The sequence below is a fragment of the Miniopterus natalensis genome, chromosome 4 (assembly GCF_054644295.1).
Source record: "Miniopterus natalensis isolate mMinNat1 chromosome 4, mMinNat1.hap1, whole genome shotgun sequence".
NCBI classification, from domain to species: domain Eukaryota; kingdom Metazoa; phylum Chordata; class Mammalia; order Chiroptera; family Miniopteridae; genus Miniopterus; species Miniopterus natalensis.
The window spans coordinates 7,945,437-7,959,949 of record NC_142084.1 but is presented as its reverse complement, the minus strand read 5'-3'; the positions used below and the strand labels follow the sequence as shown (position 1 = coordinate 7,959,949).

General features: G+C 54.4%; 1 protein-coding gene across 1 annotated transcript in view; it reads right to left on the bottom strand.

Moving 5' to 3' along the window:
• Nucleotides 1–6,631: 6,631 nt before the first annotated feature.
• FLT4 (fms related receptor tyrosine kinase 4) overlaps nt 6,632–14,513 on the bottom strand; it is a 43,751-nt gene continuing 35,869 nt past the window's right edge. The window contains exons 29-30 of the mRNA XM_087816243.1: nt 13,925–14,010; nt 6,632–9,326 (exon numbers count right to left, since the gene is read on the bottom strand). Coding sequence (XP_087672369.1) covers nt 9,128–9,326; nt 13,925–14,010 — 285 coding nt within the window. The 3' untranslated portion in view covers nt 6,632–9,127. The remainder of the gene's footprint in view (nt 9,327–13,924; nt 14,011–14,513) is intronic.

The window sequence follows — 14,513 nt, the reverse complement described above, 5'->3', positions numbered from 1 at the left end:
GTCCGAGCCTCATCCTCTCACGGGGCGCTTGCCAAGGGACACGGCTCTGGGCAGCCCCCTCCTGAAAAGCCTGGGCCAGCAGACGCCTCACCCCTCCCGCGTCGGGGCCGCGCTGCCCCTCCCCACACCTCCCCACAGGCGGGGGTTCGGGAGCCTGGGGAAGGCCGGGGGCTTCTCACGGCCCCGCGGAGGTCTGAGGGCTCCTTAAAGCGGAGGCTGGTTTGGGGACGAGGGGAAGAGCAGCACAAGGTGGGTTAGGAGAACATGGACACGGCCCAGCAGTTTCTTCCAGATTAAAACCCAGGAGGCTCTGTGTCTGCCCCCTTCCACTTCCTGTGTCAACACAAGGCTAGTGTGTCCTCGGGCCCAACACATGGCTATGGTGTCCCATGCGCTGCTGGGGTGGGGATACGTGAGGAGAAACTTCAGTGGCAGTTGAGAATTGTCAGTAACGCTTCCTAAGTGTGTGTGGATGGCTGGGGGCGGGGGGTGCTGGTGCCGGCCCCAGCATGTTCTCATTTGTCCTCTTGTCCCTTTGAAACTTGGGGACAGGGGCCTTGCAAGAGCTGGCATGGCTCATGCCCGTGTGAGGTTGGGAGAAGCACTGGGAGTTCTCAGGGCTGCCCTACCACTCCGGTCCAGCTGCTGCGGAAGGACCCCAGACCCACTGGGGCCTGTGGTGGTCATGGGGACCTCAGAGGGCTGAGGTCAGGCTGCCATTCGGCGTGGGGGCCGGAGTCACACACTTTTTCCGATGAACATTTGGTGTGGGGATTGCGGGTGGGACTGCTCTCCTGATCAAGCACCGCCTGGGAGTGAACCTTCCAAACTGGGCTCACTGGGTCCTTGGCCCCAGTGATTGGCGTAGGTAGATGTTGGGATACCTTCCAGCATGCAGACAGGATGAGAGAAAGCTGACCTTAGGGACGAACAGAATGAGCCAGAGGCCGAGAGCAGGTGGAGGCTGCTGTCTGCGTGCTCCCAGCAGCACTGGCTACCCGGGCACAGCATCCCAGTGGCCCCCCTGCAACCCCTTTCTGGCCCCCTTTATCTTTAAAATACCCCCATCCCCATTCTGGCCTACAGTGTCCCTGTCTTCCCATGAGCCTACACAGAGATGGCAGGCCTCACATGCACCCCAAGATTTCTAATCCCCGCAGTTACCCAGCAAAGTGTGTCTCATAGTGCCTCCATTTTCCCACTGAGACCAAGGGACTTGCCTCTGGTTCCTGAGTCATAATGGTCAAGTCCAGGACTCCAGGCTGGTCCAGCCCTTTACCCACACTGGATCTCCGAGCTGGCCCTTCTGGACCATCTGCGGAGGGGCGGTGGGGGCAGCTGAGGGTCCAGCCTGGGCCCTGGTGTCCGCCTTGGTGGGCCAGGCAACACTTTTGTATTAGTTACCTGGGCGACTGACAACTCACCACATACTTGGTGACTGAAAACATCACACATTTATTTGCTCACTGTTCTGGAGGCCAGAAATCCAGTATTGCTGGGCTGAAATCAAGGTATTGTCAGGATTGCGCTCCCTCCAAAGGCTCCATGGCCTCGCTCAGCTTCTGGTGACTGCCAGCATTCCTTGGCTTGTGGCTACATCACTCCAATTTCTGCCTCTGGTCACGTGGCCTTCTCTCTCTCACTTGCTGTCACTGTCTCTCTGAAATCTCTCTCAACCTCTCTCTATGATTACATGTGATTGCATTCAGGGCTCACTGGATAATCTAGAATGTAATCTCATCTCAAAATCATTAACTTCATTACATCTGCCAAGACTCTTCTTCCATATAAGGTAACATTCAAAGGTTCAGGAATTAGAACCTGGATAGCTGTGGGGTGCTTCCAAGCCTACCACACCTCCAAGCTCTGCGTAGCTTCCTCCCTTTCCAGGCCAGCAGGTTGGGTGTCAGAACCCAGCTGACACAAGGAGAAGGTACAGGGATGGACAGCAGCCATCAGCATCCACCTGGGCATCCCCAAGCCGGCCCCTGCACACCTCCTCCTGCTGGGAGAGGGCTGGGGTGATATTGAGGTACCCTTACTTCATACCTCACTATCAGCCTGTCCTGGCAATGTTTCCAGGACATCCTTTGTGCTAAAACAAACATTGGCACCTGGCCCCACTCCTCCGAGAATGACGTACTGGAAGTAGCCAAGAACTCTGGTGGCCCCAGGGTGTGGGCTAAATACCAAATTTGAGCTTAGAAGGATCATGGGGCCTACCAGGCCGTGGGAGCCAGGCACTCAGGTAGGGTGCTGCAACCAGGAGCCGAAGGGCCCAGCCAGCCCCCTCTGCCTGGGCATCCCTCGGGGCTCTGACGTCAACAATCGCCCGCAGAGGGCGCCTGGCAGTTGTCCCTGTGTGGTGACACAGGCAGCAAGGTCAGCAGACCCTTCAGTCTGGCTGGGGCCACCATGCATGGCACACCACCCCTGAGGCCCAGAGATCTCCCTTAGTCTCTTACTCTTTCTGTCCGACCAGCACCAGTGCTTCTGAGTCCTGTCTGAGAGCCCATTAAGTGAGTTACTAAGCGGACTGCAGCAGGCTGTGGACCCCAGTTCTGCCTCTCGTGAGGATGGCCACTCTGGGCCGCCCCTGTGAGCGGCAGGAGCCCCCCGGTCCAGGCTATCAGCCTGCTTACCGAGCACCCACGAAGTTCTCTTGGGGGATCCTGGACGCCCACCTTTTGCTTTTTCTATGATAGCTCACTGTCGTGCGGTCTCCTTGTGGTCACTGGGGTTAGGGGCTGGTTTGGCCAGCCCTGCCAGCGTGATCTTGGGCTTGGAACGCCTGTGGTGTTGCTCAAGTATGAACTGCTCCTATTTCAATCTCTTTGGCTGGTGCGCATACAGGCCTGGAAACACACCCTGGTGCCATGAGTGCTGGGCATGGGTGGGCAGACTTAAGGGAGCCCCTCCAATAGCCTGGCCTTGGAGACCCCCCCGTCCACACCGTCGCCCTCCAGGGAAGTCCTTGTGGGCACTTCCAGGGCTCTTCTGGGAGCTGAGATGAGGCCACCTCGGTGGCTTTAAGAGGAGCAGGCCCTGGGCAGGGCCAGCACAGGAGGGTTGCTGGGCTCGCCTGCTAAGTGCAGAGCTGCGTGTCCTGCCCAGGGGTCACACCACAAATCTGCCACCGCCCACCTCAGCTCCTTCCTCTTCCTCATAGCTCAGTCATCAGGGCCCTGGGGCTCTGGCCAGTGTCACCAGCATGTCTTCTTCCTGCCTCTGTGGGCACCTTCACTTGGATAAATATTGATCTGGTTTCATTGAGCACTTCCTTCTGCCCCTTCCCCGTCCAGAGCCCTACCTCGGGGAGGGGGGGCAGGGTCAGCTGTGTGGGCTCCGGGTAAAAGTGCTGGAACAGCTGGCTTGCATGGCTTAAATTCAGCAAAGACAGAAATGCTGTTTTTTCAGAGAGCTGTCTTCCTTGGGGTTACAAGCTGGCAGCCGCAGTGCCAAACCTCAAGACACTGATTTGGGCTCGGAAACAAGTTGCTGTCCTCCTGGGCCTCCCATGAGGTTTCACTGGGTGCCCCTATTCTAAGTGGCTGTGCTGACCACAGCAGCCATGGCCAAGCCATGCCCTGTATAGTTAGGTACAGTTTATGTGTGTCAGCCTGGGCGGGGGTGGGGCCCCACCACCCAAATACTGAAGGTAAACCAGTGGGGGTTCCCTAACTAGAATGGGACTAGGGAGCGTGAGTAGTATCGCCTCCCGGTCAGCAGAAACATAGCTCAGAGAACATCAGTGACCTGCCCAAGGTCCTCTGGTCTCTTCTCAGGCCTGGTGCCCCGTGGGACTGGAAGTCACAGGGGCTGGGAGCAACCACCTGCAGGTGAGGGGATGTCCCAGCCCAGACTCCAGGCCATGGCCCCATCCACATAGAGATGTGCTCATTGCCACCCCAAAGAGAGGCCTGCTCAAAGCTGATGCAACACAAGTAACCCAAGGATTTCATAGCAATCCCTCTGTTACTTCTGTCTTTCAGAGGCCATGGAAGGGACCAGGATACTGGCTGTGCCCAAGAGGGCCAGGCCCTCTATTCCTGGGAGGAAGAGCTGCCTCCTAAGGGGACCACACTCTGCTACCCAGCTGCACAAAAATCAGCTCTGACAGGCTCAGGCAGGGCCCAGAGAAGTGCTGAGACGTCACCCTGGGCTCCTTACCCACCTGGCTAATTGCACCTTCACAGATGCGCCCCATCGCCTTCCAAATCCCTCCATTCTCTCTCTTCCCGGGTTCTCCGGGTTCTTCCCTCAACCCTTGTAGTAGCCCCTCCAGTACATCCCACAGCCACATGTGGTTTATGGCAAGCTTGGCCACCTCTGGCTCCAGCAGGAAGGGAACGGGGTTCCTGTCTCCCTGCAAATGCTGGCTCTGCCGCACAGTGGTGCTCGCCACTGCGGCCCGGGCGGGGAGGGCACCGCCCTGCAGCGATGCTGCAGCCAGTAGCTCCTAAGTTAGTGAGGAGCACAGCGGGTGCTCACTGGCTCCCAGAATTCCCCAGTTGGGTCTCAAACAAGGGATGTGTTAACATCACTGACCTGAATCCTTCTAAAAACAGGCTTCCCACCTCCTCTGCCTATTGTCTTCACTGAAGCCCCACACTAGCTAAGAATGCTCTGCCCATATCCTCAATGGCTGCAGCCCCAAAGGCCTCTCTGATCCCTGACAGGGGCGTTTGTGTGGGTGGGTGTCTGTGGGTGGGGAAAAGGATGGATGGATGGATGGATGGATGGATGGATGGATGGATGGATGGATGGACGGACTGGTGGGTGAGGAGATGGGTATCTTAGAGATAAGTAGATGGGGGAGTCAATGGAGGAGAGGGGTCTGGTTTGGATGCCACTGTGGACAGTGTCTTTCCCAGTTAATGTTGCTTTCGAAGGACATGGTGGGGTCAGGGCTTCCTCCTCAGTGTGGTCACTCTTGGGGGCATTTCAATAGTTATGCCATCACCAAAGCTCTGCAAGATGGCAATTCAGACATGAAAATGAGGCCCCTGGGGCAGTGCCTTGCCCAGGGTCACCCAGCCTCAGGTGCCACATCCTCCACGCTCAGCCCTGAGCGGCCCGAGCCCAGCCTGACCCATGCTCTCTGTCTGGCAGCTCAGGGCACCAGGGCCTCGCTCAGTTGTCCCCGGGCAGACCTCCCTCTCAGTGATGCTGCTGTCCCCTCTCTGAACCTGCATGTGGACATCTGGTGGAGAGGCCCTGTGACATGAGCGCCAGCCAGTACCTTGAACGTTCTCGGTGGCCTATTATATGGGCTGAGCACTCGGCCTCAAGAGTTGGCCTGGGACCAGCTGAGGAGGAGCGGCCTGGGGGTGCCACCATGAGGATGGAGGGGCCTGTGTTTGTGCTGGAGTACTGCTCTGGTAGACCGCTTAGGAAAATGATTTTTTCTGCATATCCAACCTGGATAAGGACCCAGCTGACGACAGAGCTCCTCCTCCTCTTCCAGGTCTCCCACCGCTGTCCCTGCTGCCCTCAGAGCCACCCTGGTGCAGCCCAGTCTCTCCCACCCAGGCCTCATCAGGCCCCACTCTGTTCCTTCAAGATTCGTGCTTCTCTGAGCATAAATACAAATCTGAGCACATCACCCTTTCCCAAAACTTCCCCCTGGCCTTAAAAAATCTAGCTCCTAAGTTTGGGCCTCCAGGCCCTGTGAGATGGGCCCCTGCCAACCCCTCCTCTTCACCCCCCCCCATTCTGAGCTGGCCTTCACAGCCAGTCTTCCCGTGCAGAGCTCCGCCCACGTGTCCCTCCTTATAGCAGGGACCCTGGCCTGTGAGTTCCATGGAGAACAGTGACTGCTGTGCCCTAGGACAGCATGTGTGGCTCAGAGGAGGGCCCAGGAGCTCTGCCGGATGCAGTCAGGATGGAGTCGATAACATCAAGGACCACTCCAGCGTGCCTTTGGCTTCTTCTAAAGGACTTGATTCATGGCTCTCTGGCAGAAGAGGGGATGGAGGGGAGAGGAGGTGGGTGGGCACTCCTGAAGAGCTGGGCTGGAGAGGAGGGGAGGGGAGAATATTCCTAGTAGGCAGGAAGGGCTGAGGGACCTCAAGATGGGAACACACCATTGCCCCAGGGCATGGCCCCCATGGCCCCTTCTGCCAGCTGAATTCTCTTTCCCACCTGGAGTCCCTGGTGCTCTGGGGAGTGAGGGTGGGCTAGGACTGGGGACACTGACTGCAGCCTTGAGCATCTAGCCCGAGCAGGGCCAGAGGAGCCCAGAGTGTGAGCACAGCCCCACTGGAACCAGACACACGAGAGTGGGGTTTCTACCACATGAGGATGCTTAGGCTGGCGTCCTGATGGCCAACACCGAGGCTGAAGCATTCATTCAGAGAAGTGGCTACATTCAGCCAATAATACCATAGAGTTAAATTGTCCAAACCCAATGGGAGGGCGGTCTTTTCTGTATTCACATTTAGATTTATTATAGAAGTAAAAATAACAAACCCACCAACCACCTCTTCCCACTAGAGTTGAAAATGAGGCTTGAACAGCAGGCATCACGCCAACAGGGGGGTGGGGTGGGGTGGACCCAGCAGGCCCTAGACCCCGGAGGAGTGTTAGAGGCCTGGATGGGGCAGGCACAGGGCGTGGCCTGCAGGGTGGCCTCTGGCTCCTGAGCTTTGCTGGGTTTTTTGTTCTCCTGGTGAGGTGCCCACAGGACTGCTGACAGCCCTGCCTGGCCCCCATGTGCCTGGGTCCAGCCCGGAGCCTGGTCCAGGAGTCATTGTTGACTTCCCCTCCTGAGCCCCTGGAGCTGCTGCTGGGTCAGCCCTTCCCAGGAAGCATGCTGAGGCTGAATCCAGATGGCCAGTGTCGCGCCCCAGTCTGCAGTCACCACTGTGCCAGACACTCCCTTGTGAAGGGATGTTGCACAGACATCACCTGGCAAGGCCACTTACAGCCCTGCCACACTCTGCTGGCTGGAGCTCATCTCCCTGGGTGGGGCCTGAAACTGGGGTCCCAGCTCAGACCCTGACCTCGGAGTCCAGGCACGCACTCAGACAGGAAGGTGACCCCAGGCTTGTGCTCTACCTCTCTGGGCATCCTGAGTGATCATAGGCACATGCTTCACATGGGGAGACGTGGGGAACCGGTAGCAGTGACCCAGCTTGGGCCACGCCCTCAGACCCATCGGCCACAAAGTTCCATGTCACTTTGGATATAAAGTAGATAGGAGAGCGCTTTTGTAGCCCTCCAAGCCCAGGCTGGGTGCTTCCTGGTATCCTGGTGCCTCTCTGGCGCTCTCTGCTGGTGGCTTTGGGGAGTTGTTCAGGCTCAGCTGCCTCTGCCGCCCTTTGGTGGCCTGTCCAGTGGCCTTGTGGGGCTGACAACCCAGAGGAGGAATGCCGAAATCAAATCTCCAAAGAAAGCTGAGACTTAACTGAGAACCCATTCATTGTAACTCAAAGACTGGCATCAAATTTATTATTATCTTTTGTTAAATATTTCAGATCTTTTCAGAGCACTGGGTGTACAAGGGCATGGTAGGTTTTCTTCCCAGTACATTTTTCGTGTGTGCGGTTGTGACAGGAGAGGTGGCACAGGTGGCATGCACAGGGAGGCGCCTGGGGGGTCAGGCTCTGCACCTGCATCATGCATGTGGCTTCTCTAACAGCCTCTGAACCTCTCTACCAGGTGAACCTGAGACCCAAGTCTCACAGTCATGTGGCATCAAAGGAGCAGGTCCAGCGGGGACCATGAAGATCGGTCACATGTGCACTGTAGGTATCCTGAAGACACAATACACACTGGGGTGGGGTGGGGGAGTCTAGGCAAGCCCCTGCTCGTTGCACGGTCGCCTGTCCTGCAAGCGTCTCGTGTGGTGGGGGTGAGGTGTCCATCTCTGTGGCGCTAACTGGGAGGAGGGTCTTCCTTCTTCTGAGGGTGGGGGTGGCTGGGCAGTGTGAGCTGGGGTGGGGGTCTGAACAGAATGGCTCCAGCCTCCAGAGGGTCCTTGACTGCTCCCTTGTGACGACAGACGCTTGAACTGCCAGGACACCGACATCGGGCAGAGACCAGGGGACAGGAGAAAGGGTCCTCCTGAGGCTCCTGAGGCCACAAGAACATCTGCTGATTGCCTGGTGGCATGGAGCCTTCTGCCGTGGAGTCCCTGGTGTTCACCGGGCATAAGGACCTTCACAGCTTGGGAGGTGCCTCGGGCGGCAGATCCAGGCCCCAGAGGGAAGAACCAAGCACTTTTTCAAAAGGGGCTGCACTAGACCGTCAGCTGCTTCTTCCAATTCTGGGCCGGCAGGTGGGGCTGGAGCCTCCTCCAGAAGAGGCCGTGGCTGCGTCTGCTATGATGGCACCAACTGGGGAGCAGGGGCAAGAACCGTCTAGATTCAGAAAGAATTTCCCTGGGCTCCCTTCAGACTGAAGTTTTAAAAAGTAAATTCTTCACAGCAGCTCAGTGTCTGAAGTTCTAAAGAAAATAATCCGTAGGCTCATTCCCACTCAGTGGAGGGTGGGTGTAAGGGGCGCCGCAGAGACAGCTGCCCCTGAGGTGGTGAGCTGTTCGCCTGGGCTCGGGAGGAACGCCCCACCCCCACCACTCCTCATTGTGCTTTGAGATGAGAATAAGGGACTGTCCCTTTAGCCCTGGAGCTGCAAGAGAGAAAGGCCTGCCCAGGGGAAGAAACAGCGTTTGAGGAGGGGGCCGGGAGGCTGCAGCTCAAGTCTGGCTTCGCCCACATCATCTGTGAATGTCAGACCCTCAAATTCCTCATCAGAAAATGGGGACCACGCTACCGGCAGCCGTCGTGGGAGGAGGCAATCAAAGGGACATCCCACTGGGAGTGCCTGGCCCAGGGCTGGGCTCTAGGGATGTTAAACTAAATGGAATCTGATGTGAAGGGGAGAAGGGTCCTGGGGGTCCATGGGGAAGTCCTGGGCCGGTGTGGTGATGGAGTTTGGGGAGCCCTGGAGCTTGGGTTTTGCTCTTCATAGCTAGGAAGGGGTAGACAGGGTGGAGGAAACGCCTCCTGGCTGGACCAAAGGAGATGAGCTCCCAGCCTGGGTCTCCAACCCTCCTCTTGCCCTGCCAAGCATGGCCCTGCCAACTGTGGGAGCCCAGGGCCGTGGGGGCCTTGCCAGAGCCTCCTCAGTAGATGTTGTCTGCGAAGAAGGGTGCGCGGGCCAGTGGGGTGCAGTCGCCCTCCCCACGCGGCCCCACCAGCTCCCCATACTCGCTGTTGTAGAACACCTGGCCTCCCTGCGGGCCCCGGTCGGGCCTCCGCCGCCGCCCCTGGGGGTCAGGGTGCGCCCTGGTCACGTCCACATTCCAGCCGGCTCCTTTACAGCTGCTGAGACAGGGAAGGCGGTGTCAGCAGGAAATGAGGGAAGGAGGGACTGGACCGGGCAGGTCTGATTGGAATCACCGAAGACATACCTGAGCTTAAGTGAGTGCAAAGCCAGTGGAAATACACCCAGGCTCCACTTAATTAGCAAACCAGACCCATGTGACTGTCGGCAAACACTGGAGTTTTCTCCATCCCGAGCCTGGGTGTGGGACGACGGAGGATGCCCAGCTTCAATCCCCCAAACCTGCTTCCCGCCCTGTCTTGCCACCTCCGTAAATGGCACCAGCATTGATTCCGTGGCTCACACACCTGGCCGGCATCCTTGCTCCCCCCTTCCTCTCACCCCTCATATCCAAGCCATCCAGGAGTCCTGTCTGTTCTAACTTCAAATATATCCCTGGCCCCGTCTCCACGTCCCACCCCTACTCTGGAGCAAGCGGCCATCCTTGCGCGTCTGCTCCGCCCTCCCAAGCACACCCTTTTCCCTCACTTGTCCCTCCCTCTAGTCAACTCCTCAGAGATCCTTGAAATTAGAAGATCTTCTCCCAACAGACCCTCCAATAGCTTCTTCCCGTCACCCTCAGAATGAAGCCCATGCTTCTCTCCCTGGCCTAGCAGGCCCCGCACATCCCAGCCTCTCCTGCCTCCTGTGACCCCATGGTCCTCCCGCCTTAGCTCTGGCTTTCTTTGAGTTCCTTGACAATGTTGTTCTGTTGCTTTTGTTTGGTTGGTGTTTCGAAGGTACTATTGCAAAGCTTGATGTCAATCTCTTTTTTCTTCCCGAGTTGGCCTTTTTGCCTGGATTCCCAGGATGTTTATCTCTAAAGTCTAATAGTTCACCTAAGATATGCCTCAGAGTTTACTGTCTGGGCCAGCTTTCCCAGAGGTAGAGTCAGGTCTTTTACTTAGGAGGGTTATCTCGAATTACAAGTTTAAAATAGTAATTCTGTTCCACTCTCAGCATTTTCTTCCCCAGAGACTCCAATTTTACCCATATTGGATCTTTTTCTATTCAATTTCTATATCACTTTTTTTTTCTTTTTTACCTCTATTAAATATTTCCACTTTATTTTCTTGACTGTTTTCATGTCCATCTTCTGGGTCCTCCATTGCAAGTCTGACCCCATCTATTGTCCCTTAGGTACCCTGGTATTCATATTTCAACTTCTTTCCTGAACTTAGCTTCCAACTGATATCTCCACACTGTCCACATCTATTCTACATTTTTATTTTTATTTATTTTATTATTATTATTATTTTAAAATAGATCTTTATTGATTTCAGAGAGAGGAAAGGAGAGGGAGAGAGAGAGATAGAAACATGAATGATGAGAGAGTCATTGATCTGCTGCAGCCCGCAACCCGGGCATGTGCCCTGACCAGGAATCGAACCCTGATTGCCTGGATCCTAGGTCGACACTTAACCGCTGAGCCACGCCTGGCCGGGCTATTCTACATTTTTAAATTTCTGATTCCTAGTGCAGCTGCTTGTGTAATTACATGTTTAAATCATTTTGGAGTGTTTATCACAGTTTTTCTACTTTTCTTTTTTGTTCATATAATATCTCTGTATGAATAGTGCTTTTTCTTTTTTCTGCTACTGATGATTCATGCTGGGATTTCCTAGACCAGAATAGCTAGTGACCCAATGAAAGGGGCTAGGGATGTGGGTGGCTTTCTAGATTTCTTCATTCAGGAGTACTGTATCACACCCACATCTGTGGTGTCACCTTGAATTCCTTCAACTGTGTCCTTCTTTCCAACAGCTCCTTTCATGTCCCGCATCGCATCGTATTGCCACCAGGGACCAGCCAGCCACTTAGCTGGGAGTGCGGGGCCCCCTCTTGGCTGCTGCTATGCTGACCTCCCACAAGCCCAGGGCTGGATGATATACCACACTGCGGGGCGTGGGATCTGGCATCCCAGGTGTCCACTGAAAGGGCTGGATGAGTAAGCTGGAAATGAGGACGAGTTAACTCCCCATGGGGTGAGTGCTGACCAGTGGTTAACAGAAAACAGGAAGGGACTGGGAGATAAATGCACTCCTTCCCGCCTCAGACCCCTCTGAGGCACATTCTCTGCTTGCACCTGTGTGGGGAACATTCCATGTGCCAAATGAATGCACCTGCAGCACTTGGTGGATCATCATGATATATTTCCAGTGGGAACCTGTACACGGCATGTTGCTGCAACCATGAAAGGAGTTTCTGTGATGAATGGCTCCCTTCAATGTGTGTCTGTCTTCTGGATTCTTAATATGATCTTGCTTCCGCAGGACTCTCATCGTCTGTGACTTCTTCCCTTACCACCAAGCATCTGAGATGCACGCCCCCTTCCTGCTCACTGCTCTTCAGAAGCAGCGTCTTCCCGCAACGGCGGCCCCGGTGCCTCAGACTTTCCCAGGAGCCCTGCTCTTCCTACCAGATCTCAGCTCAGTCTGGGACCACTGTCCCAAGGACCTGGTCACAACTCCCTCTCCTGGGGCAGTCCCTGTCTACCTCTCCTTCCGCCGTGGCTCAGGCATGGCTCTGCTGGTTCTAGGGCTGAGTTCCCTCCTTACAACTAGAGTCTCTCTCCTGGTTATGTCACAGGCTCTGAGTGGCCTTATTCTATGTGTGAAGATTTGAATTTAAGTAGCTATCATCCCTTCGCTTATCTTCTTATGGAATAACTTTTTTTTTTTTTTTTAGAGATAAAATACTGTTTGGTAAAGAAACATTAGCCAGAAACTATTTCTGTTAATGCAATTGGCATTAATGTCCCCAAACCAGGTTACTAATAGAGGTCACCAGATAGAATCGATAAAAACAAAAACAGAGGCCAACATGCCCCATTCAGATGCATAATTATTCCTGGGCATATGACCCTACAAATGGCAATGTTTACAGTCCTGCAAACTCTCCCTTTATAGGCTGCTGGGAAAATAACCAATAGTTGGCGTTGATCCCAAGATTGAATGTACCTGTTGAGAAGGGCTCCTTGTGGCTAACTGGGCTCAAATTTATAAACAGAGCCTAGCAGCTGTTGTTAGATAGGGGCCTCTCACACAAGCTGCACCGCAGGGAGAGGCCTGCATTGCGCTGCCTGCCTGCACTGCATTCCCACTGGCTGAGCCAACCCTTCAGCCAACAGGACTGAGACTTTCCTTGTCTAATCAGAACTGCACAGCTATATCCTCATAAGCATCTTCACCAACCAACCAGAGAGGCTCCATTCCAACCAATCAAGACAGTGTTTTTTGGACAGATCAAGCTGTGAGGATTTAAAATCCTCATTTGCATGAAGACTGACCAATCAGGGTTTGCAGCAGGGATTTCTCTCTCTATAAGTCAGCTTCCCTCTGACCAGGGAGAGTGCACTTTTCATTTCCACAGAAGATTACAGACTGCTGGTTCCCCTGCTGGAGCTGAAACACCACAGAGGGCTCACTAGTCCGGAGCAGAGCAGAGCAGACAGTGGAGCTGAGGTGAGTGGAGCAGCTGTCTAGCCAGAAGGGGGCCTTGCGCCCAGGGCCTCCTCACAGCCGTGCTAGGTCATAACTGAGCTGCAACACTATTGAGTTGTCTCACAGACGTGCTGTTCCACATCTGTGCTGTAATCATAATTGAGCTTTTTGCACTGAATAAGTTCTCCTCTTTCACTGCACCCTAAACTGGGAATACCTGTTGACATTGAACTGGCATCAGTGACCATTGGTTGACATTGGTTTAGTTGTAGAGGTCATAAATACACCTACCAGAAAGGTGAAAAAATACATCAACTATGCTAATGTGACACAAATAAATACTTGTGGTTTATGGTAAGATATTCAGTGACAACATATAAATTGATTAGAAAAAAGCATAGGCAAAAGCCAAGGCTGGCTTTAGGAAACTGTGTCAGACGACACAAAAGGGGCTCTTAGCAGAGATGCAGATGTCAAAGGTGGAAGTGAGTGATCTAAGAAAGCAGAGAAGAGCCCTGTTTTGTGTAATACTGTAGGTCTTGCCATTTAAACAACTATGTTGAAGTCAACTAATAAAGTGAATCAGTAGACATTTAACTATTTTATCTATACCCTTAAAAGTTTAAATATTCACAATTTTTGGGAGGGGTTATCTTCTTGGGAAAATGGTGGTCACTTTCTATCCAGGTCACCTTCTGTACAGGCACACCAGTGAGGATTTCTCTGTAGCTGTATTCTTATCAAAACAGGAAACCAGCCAGCTCCAGGTTACATGATCTGTCTGGCTCCACAGACCACTGGCCTAAGTCTTGGGGGCCTGGGGAATGGTGGTGGCCTTCCCTGGCTGGGCTGTGAGCACCGGACATGGTGGATCATACTCGGTTTCACAAAGAGGTGGTGTCTGAGCATCTGTCAGATGGAAGGGAGATGTGGGGACCAGAACCAGGTGTGCTGTGTCAGGATAGTGGTAGGGAAGGGTGCTCCTTTGGGAAAGCTGGTGGCCAAAGGCCTAGAGTCCCAGAGTGGATTGCCTTGAAGACACAAAAAGGCAATAGGGAGCCATGAAAGGTATCAGGTAAGAGAGTGACAGGCACACACAGGCCCAGCCTACCTCCCTGGACCCCTTGCAGGGGAGGAGACTCAGGAAGCCCTACCTGAGCCCGCCTTCTTGTCTGTGCCTGCTCTCCAGCTGCTCAAACTCCTCGGAGGCCAGCACCATCCCGCTGTCTGTCTGGTTATCCTGTGTGGATAGAACAAGCCAAGGCTATGAGACCCACCAAGGCCAGGCTGCAGGCACCTGCCCCAGGCAGGATGGGGCCACATGGACCTGCACTGCACCAACCTAACACCCATCTCGTGAGCACGAAACAGGTGTCTGTTCCCTCACTGAAGCATGCAGGTGGTCATACGCCCCACCACAGAGGGAGAGGCCGAGGCAGCAAAGCTAGGATGCCCCATGGTGGGGGACCTATAAAGCAGCTATGAATGTATTCAGGGTGCCAGATAGGACAAGGGTCTCGAGGTCTGGACAGTTCTTATTAAATGATATTCTTGCTAAATTTTAAAATGTAGCACAGTATTTTGCAGCAGTAAACAGGATGAGCTTGACAGGAACTCTACAGATAAATGAAGCCAACTGAAAAAAAGAAGTCAGCGTTGTCACTGACCAAATAGTGTACAGAAGCTATGACTAAGCTTCCCTTCAGGGAGACAGGGCTTTGGATATGGATCCCCTGTCTCCTT